The sequence below is a fragment of the Parambassis ranga genome, chromosome 1 (genome assembly GCF_900634625.1).
Source record: "Parambassis ranga chromosome 1, fParRan2.1, whole genome shotgun sequence".
NCBI classification, from domain to species: domain Eukaryota; kingdom Metazoa; phylum Chordata; class Actinopteri; family Ambassidae; genus Parambassis; species Parambassis ranga.
Window position 1 is genome coordinate 8,581,544 of NC_041022.1, and position 8,147 is coordinate 8,589,690.

The 8,147-nt window shown below is 41.4% G+C and overlaps 1 protein-coding gene across 1 annotated transcript; it reads left to right on the plus strand.

Moving 5' to 3' along the window:
* Positions 1–2,846: 2,846 nt before the first annotated feature.
* On the plus strand, positions 2,847–7,922 carry caly (calcyon neuron-specific vesicular protein). Its single transcript, XM_028401542.1, has 5 exons — positions 2,847–2,869; positions 5,239–5,423; positions 5,810–5,929; positions 6,453–6,566; positions 7,494–7,922. Exons 2-5 carry the CDS (start codon positions 5,295–5,297, stop codon positions 7,746–7,748), a joined length of 618 nt encoding a protein of 205 aa, XP_028257343.1. The 5' UTR covers positions 2,847–2,869; positions 5,239–5,294; the 3' UTR covers positions 7,749–7,922.
* Positions 7,923–8,147: the final 225 nt, after the last annotated feature.

The window sequence follows — 8,147 nt, forward strand, 5'->3', positions numbered from 1 at the left end:
GATTTTATGTGACTAGACACTAGGTGGTGCTGTTGGTAAAGCATCTGACACCCGCTCATCTTCAGATTACTCTGACACCTTAAACACACTTTGTATTTTAGAAACATTTTATATTTGAACATTCATATTTCTAAACATGGCGTGCACTGACTCACAGGCATGTCACATTACACTCATTTTTTACTCAATATTGTTAAATATTTTATGTTACATTAGGCGTCTTTCAGTGTTTTACAGTTGAGTTAAAATGTGAAATCAAACAACATTATTAACATATCATAATTAAATAAAAAAAGTCACAGTAGATTACAGAGTGTGTATTTGTATGTCAAATGTAGCGTGCTAATGGATGCTAAATGATTACACTGACTCCCTGCTCCATTAATCAAAGCCTAAAGTTTTCTCTAAAAAACACACGGTCTAAAACTGGAAGTCAGTGTGACCTTGGTTTCTTTGTAATATCAGTGTTACTGCAGGACGAGGAGCGACTGCTGAGGAGGAAACAGCATTAAACTAGAGAGGGGCTATTTTTAGAGAGCAGGGCCAGGTTAAATGATTGTTAAAGGAAGAGGGCAATGTTTGCAGGCTTTCAAAGAGGATGGACAGACCCCCACAGACCTGTCCTGAACCTGCATGCGGACGGCTCAAATGGGTGCCTTTGTAGTTTTCAGCTGATATAATTCACTAAAAGATGTGATGCAGAAAGAAGTTCTGTGTTTAAGTATCTATAATAAATAGGTTAATTTCAGAGCTTACACAGTTTATGTCCAGGCTATGAGCAGATTTGTGGAGACTCTGCTATAAACTGTAGTGAGATGGTAAAAAAAATGTTGGCCTCTGAAGCAAGGGAGCCAGACTTTGTCCAGCTGCCTTGCTTCAAACTGGATGACTGAGGACCTTCACTGACAAGGAGTTAAATAAGTAAAAATACTGATTTATGGTTTGATTCCACTTTAAATATTGATTATAAAGCTCATGCAAAATGGAAACAAGACAAAGGCTAATTTTAACATATAGAATATAGAATCCATTAGAAATATGGACCTGACTTATGAGACATTATGAGATAAAAAAAAATGTTTTTTATTTATCAGCAAAAATAAAGGATCAAATGTTTCTCATTGATTTTCTGTGACATGATGAACCCTCTTTTACCTTGAAATGTGTGACACAAACTTAGAAAATGTAGAAATATATAACAAATCTAAGAGGCCCATGTCATGTCTGTGTGGGTCGTGTGTGTGGAAACCTAATGAAACCTTATTAATTGTGTGTTCATGTTATGTGTACGAAATATTTTCTGCAAAGAGCAGATGTGACCGCCTTTAAGTCATCAGAAAGGTTTACACAAACAAACACAGGCATGTCCGCTCACGTTAACACGCCTGGATGTTTTTTTTTTACGCTGCAGCCTAATTGATTCTCATTTTAATTACGCTGACCCAGACTCTGTCTCTTCTTCTCTGACAACAAAACGCAGCGCGGGCCGGCAGTCTGCCTCTCACACTGTGAGGATGACACCTCTGTCTACTTACAGAGGAGCAGAGTTAGAGGATCCACTTTGATGTCACTCCCCCTCAAAGGAAAGGTCAAAATAATAAATGTAGACCCAATTGATGGGTTAGCAGGGGGGCGTGGGGGGTTTCGCTGCTGATTTTTGGACCAGTGCTCCCCTAAAGGCATAATGAATTCATACAGTCGGGCACGGCCAGAGAGGAAAACAGCATGAGTTCCCTCTTTATGAAAAAGTTGATCTGAATCTGCAGACAAGCCTGGCTCCTTCTTCTCACTCCTCCACTCACTTCTTTCACACTTATACAAAGACTCAAAATATCTAAGACAAACACCTCTTTCTCACCTTCACTCAGAGAGCTGCTCTGTTATCCCCCTCTCACAGCAAGACGCCTTTGATTCAAGAGTAAATAACTCAGAAATATGCTAATGCTTAAATATGTCTTTGAAGGCTCCTCAGGTCAACAGAATATGTGTTAGTGGGTCAAAGTTAACTGAGCTAACATGACCAGCGGCCTTTAAAAGTCTGTTCATCATTACAAAGACTTGACCAAAGAATTCACTTTTTAAAGTGCATGAGAAATAACAGACTGCACTTTGTGGAAAATATATTTATATCTATATTTATATATGGATATATTTGCACCAAAAAGTGCCAAAAGTAAAGAGCTTCTGCATAATGACATTTTAGGGATTAACAGTGCTAGGAGACAGTTAACTTTACTCTAAAACTAAACTAAAGTACAACTGTATCTCATTTTTAAATGAAATAACACTTCCTTTGTTTCTTTTATTTATTATTGATTTCAAACACATAATGTACCTGGAGGCAGGTTTGCAGGTTGTGACTGGAATTCTTCCTGTTTCTGATTTTTTTCAAATAATTTAAAACATGACTTGATATGTTTTAATTGCCTGCAAATATTGTACATTTAAACTTAAAATCCTCTGCTTGTAATTTATATTCAGTCTGTATATAGACCTTTACAGTACATTATTACAGTAGCCAGAATTTACAGTCAAACCTGAAGACATGGGGACAAACTATACGGTCCTGTCGCCATGCCCCAATGACAAGCACCCACATAAATGACTGTACGATTATTTGCCACACACACTTTCCTGATCAGCCTCCACGGTGAGATGCGTATTATCAACACGCTGCCAGTTTCCGCTGGAGAACGGAGGAGCCGCTTCAGGCTGAATTACATGCGCAGTGCTGCTGTGAATCACACATCACCACGGCAACCGGCGTTCACACCGAATCTCTCCCCCTCTCCTCCTCCTTCTCTTCCTCATCAGCATCGTTGAGACCCGATCCCATCCACAGACAACCGAAGAGCAGACAAAACACACAGTAAGTTTTTTTTTAATTCTCCTTTCTGCATCAATTCATAATCCAGTGTTGCTGGATTGAGTGGGATTATGTAGCTGAGATTCATTCACCAGACACAGGTTTATTAAATGATGGAGAGCAGGTGGGTTATTTTACGGTTCTTCATCTGCTTTAGAGATGGAAAAGAATCAAACCTCTATCTGAGTCTGTGTCTGTGAATGACTGATATTATACCTCCACATTATTTAAGATGTAATTAATTCTTCTTATGGTATTGATCCAATCATAAATCATAAATAGAAAATGATCAGTAAGAGTGAAGATCATATAACTTGGAGAAATGGGGTGAGATATTTCACTGTACAGTCATAATTACATAGATAATGTATCTGTTGTGATTTTTGGTTACACAGCCTGTACATGTTGTCGCAGCAGTTGTCAATGCAGCAAGTTCACATATGCATGACTGGTGAACCCTGAACAACTTGACAGGCGCTGGTAGCAGACGCTCGTGTTCATGGCACGGCATGCATTCACCCTCATAAAGCTCACTGTTACCTCTCATTTATTGACATATGTTGTGGTATAAAATGTTTAATATTCCTTTACAGCTAATGACTCTGTGTGTGTGTGGCTGTTGGTGTCATCTGTGGCTCTTTGCTGGTTTGCTGGACTCCTTTCCTGTCAGAGTGTGGGAACACTGAGTATTTGACAGCAACACTCCACTCAGTTGTTAATCACAGATTTGGGATGATTCATCGTACCAGCACTCCAACTGTGGAGAGGAAAAATGGTGGTCAGCCCAGATGACCACTTTTAATGCCCACTCGTCAAGAACTACGTGCTGTAGCCTTCAGTAACACGCTCTCTGCCGTGTGAAAACAAACATCCAGAACTGAATTTAGTGTGACGAGTTTTTTTTGCACAGGTGTCAGTGAGTGAAGCTGCCTGTTTTTGCTGCCGGTGTGTGAGTATCATCTTTGTGAGTCACTGGCGTCAGTGGGCCGGTGGGGTGCTTGGTTGGGGGAAGGTGTTGTGTTGCACTGCGTGAATGAGATAAGTGGCTCCTCACCTGAACCTTCCACATTTAGATGACCATTTGATAGAGGATAGAAAATTGAGTCCTTATCTGGGCAGAGCAGAACGTTAGAGGATGATTATTAACACAAAGAGATGGAGTTGAGATAGATACAAGATGAATCACACTCAGTCGTTATGAAACATGTTTACTCGAGACCCGATTGAATAAACAGGACGAGAACAGGCTTCCTGTGTTATCTAAGAGTGTCCCCAAGCTACATAACTCCTATTACCATAACATCATTGAATTATTCACCAATGATCCATTAAATAAATTGTTTGAAGTGTGTTTAATTGCTTTACTGCCGTAATAGCTGTACTATCACAATAGACCTTTTTTTCCCAGCAGCCACTTTGACTGGACGTAAACACAGGTGTTACTAATTACACTAATCTAGGTGCTGTTCTGTGTACACACAGTACTTAGAGTCATTAGTAACACCTGTGTTTGCCTACTAAAATGGCTACTGTGACAAAGGTTTACCTGGAGTGAGCTGCTGGTTAGCTTAGCTTATAGCATAAAGAAACCAGTAGGTAAGCTCTCCATTTGAAAAGGTTAAGTTAGCTGATTAACACACTATTGACACTAGGATATTTTATGTGTTGTTTCTATGTCAAAATATCCGAACAATATTGTCTGTGCTGCTAGTCGGCTAAGCTTAGTAGGAAGTAGAAACAGCCAGCCATGGTCAAAGACATCATAGCCAGCTACTGGCCAGCCATTCAAACACTGAAGTAATTCATCAATTTCTATGTACTAAAACTAAGAGTAGTAGCCTAATAATGTGTCAAATTATGTGGTGGCTGTGGCTCAGGTGGTAGAGAGGCTGTTCATTAACCAATGAGGTTGGTAGTTTAATCCCCCATCTTGGCAAGACTTAACCCTAATTACTCCAAGTGGTTGAACCATTGTGTGTGTGTGTGTGTGTGTGTGAAAAGGGTGAATGTAAAGTTGTGTAAAGGGCTTTGAGTAGAAAATGCTGTATAAATGCATTTTGACTTTAAGTCAAAGTGATCTGTGTAGCTGATATGAGCAGCTAGAAAGATTAGCTTAGCATGCAGAATGAAACCTTCAATACAAATTAGACCAGCGTAGATTAATTGCCTGTTTTGTCAAAATGGCTGCTGTTAAAAAAAGCCAACGTAGCAAGAGCAAGAATCTAGTTAGCTTAGCCTAAATAGTGAAGTGCTAGAATTGGCACTTAGTTTCTCACATACAATCAAATCTTCTGGTGTGGTTCATTGTTTTTTTTTTTTTTTTTTCCTGTCTGTCGTCATCTCACTTTTTTCACTTCTTTGTATCCTGGCAGGATCCATAAGCTGCACTGCTGTCACATTTGGTTGGAGGACACACAGTCGAGCAGCGATGGTGAAGCTAGGCAGCAATCTGTCTGATAAGCTGGAGAAGCAGCAATCTGCGGACGATGGTTTTGATAACATCCCCCTCATCACCCCACTGGAGGTCAACCAGCTCCAGCAGTCGTTTGCAGAAAAGGTAAGGGTGTCCTAATGTGTGTGTTTCTGTCCACAAAAAAAAAATGTAGATTACAACTCACTGCACAGCGTGCAGGACAAACACCAATAATTTCATGTAGGCATACTTACCTTCCTAACACTGAGATGGCTGCATTTACCATTGCATACCTGCCATCCCAGGTTAAAACCCTGACATCAGCCCACATGATGCAAGCACCTCTTTGAATGAATAATGCAAGAGCAAAGCCCTCAGAGTCATATTTTGGTTGGATGATGCACAGGATGTTCCACAGTGGATGGTAGTGAAGCATTACCATAAAAACACTTGAAATTGGTAGTTTCTCTTCCACATATATGCAGCCTGTGTTTGATTGGTATCATTAGGAATTATCCGCTCTGCTGCAGGTCATTGTGAAGACATCGACGCAGTATCAGCTGCAGCAGCAGAAGAAGAACAAGCTGTATGTCCCCAACATTAAGAAGCTGAATATCAACTTCTACAGTGATGTGTCAGAGAAAGCCAAGGTACAGCAATGTGAAGTCTTTTTCCTCTGTGCTACAGAACTCACCTCTGAACCGGGAAACCCTTATTATCATATACATTGTCCCGCTGAAGGAACTTCATTAGTGTTTTTGTCATTAGTTTGTTGCTGGAGTCTAATTGTGACAGTGGAGCTACTTTTCTTAGCTTAGCTTTTACAATCATGACTGCCATAGAAGATCGCTATGCTAATTTTATCAATAAAAAAGAAGTAGTTACTGGTTGTATAACGGACTACCTACCTGCAATAGATTGGATACTCTAGCTTTAACATTCAACTTAGAATATATGTTATTATTTAGCTCTGCAGAACAGACAAGCACAATCCATATGGTCAAGGAATTGTCCTTTGGAGCACTTCAGTTCCTAAAGAGACCGCCGCAACTGCTACTCATGGCAACATACACCCTGTTTAAAGCTTGAAACATGAATATGTGAAAATGCTCTTATTTAATAAGAACAAAAGGAACAGTTTGTTGCAGTCATCCTGTGTGTGTTTGATCACAGATCACAGGTCTGATCCTCATCACTTTGGCCTTCTTGACCAGCCTGCTCCTTCTTCTCATGTATAAAGCCATGTGGTATGACCAGCTTACCTGCCCAGAGGGTTTTATCCTGAAGGTAGGTGATGCATACATGCAGCTCCCATACTGTATGTAAGAGTTTACATCATGTTATAACGAGCAGTGTGCTTAAATACCCACACGTGAAATGTTTTATAGCACTGGTTCTACTCTTCATTTCCTCTGAAGCTACTCTACGGCTCAACCTAACTTAATTTCAAAGCCAGTCTTGACTTAAAATGTGATGTATACATCATGAAGAATTGCATTAGGTCCAGCCTGCCCTCACCTTCCTCAGACTTTTGCAGCTGTATCGGTGTCATGATCTTCTGCTCGTATCCGCTCATCTTCAGATATCATAAAAGTTATTACTGCTGAAACAGCTTTTGTGCAACGCCCACTGAAAGACCACATACAAATGCCGCCCTTTTTTCAGCACACACATATCAGAGTCTGTAAAGTAGAAGAAAATGAGAGAGTGGGATAGGTGGGAAGAGAGCAGGAAGTAGAAGAAAGGGAGTGACAGAGAGGCTGCTTTCTGGTCAGGCAGAGATTGGGATGCCCGCCTGTGAATCGGAGGGGTCTTTAATTAGGGCTGAGCGTGACTAAACTGTGATTAAAGGCTTAACAGTGAGGGGGGGAAGCAAGGAAAGGAAGGAGGGAGGGAGGGGAAGACCTTCCGGCAAGGCTTTTGAAGTTTTTGCCTGTTACAGTTTGCTTTTAGCATTTTTTCTGCTAATGTGTTGTTAGAGACATTAAAAAAGAATGGAGGGTGGTGTAGTCTTTGCCGTGTGTGAGGGAAGGTCAAGTAGAGGGTCCTCTAAACAACGTAAGACTCATGAGATCAGGACAGTTCAGTCGTCTCTGCTCATATTACCAGCTTGTTTATTTTAACACACAAAAATCTTCATCACATCAGCTGCCCACTTTCAGACCCTCAGAGCAGCGTGTCACTAAAGCTCTTGGTTTCTCTCTGTGGTAACAGCAGAAGCACTGCACTCCTGCAGCTCTGGAGATGTACTACACAGAGCAACAGCAGCAGCAGGAGCAGCGGGGGCCCGGCGTCCGTGGCAGCACCAACTCTGGGCTGTATGCCGCTCTCAGCCGCCTCAATCAGGTCAAGAGAACTGGGCCTGAGCTGCCATCACCATGGCTACCAGTCATCAGCGCTCTGAAGGAGGCTGAGGTGGCCAAACAAGGCCGTGAGCCTCAGAAAGGAGCGCTGGAAGGAGAGGAGTGAATGAGCTGATGAGGAGCTTGAATGCAGGTGTTAGAGGAGAAAAATACAGATCAGGATGTAACGTGTGTTATGTTGTCGTCTTTCCTGTTAAGATGTGTTTTTATCTCTCCCGCAGACCGTCCATCGAATCACTCAGTTATACTGGTGCTGTGTGTGTGTGGTGAGTTGTTGTGGTTGGAGGCAGAAATGTGCCCAACTTTTACAGTGTTACTGAGTCATGACTGAGGTTTTACCATCTGCATCCTGTGTGCCTGTAAAATGCAGCACACTGTAAATGCTTAAATCCGACATACGAGCACAAACGTACATATTTATTCGCAGGCGTGTGTATGTGCGCGTCTGTCTGAGTGAAGTTAGAGGTGAGACGAGAAGTGAAGTGTGAACTCACAGCGAGGAGTG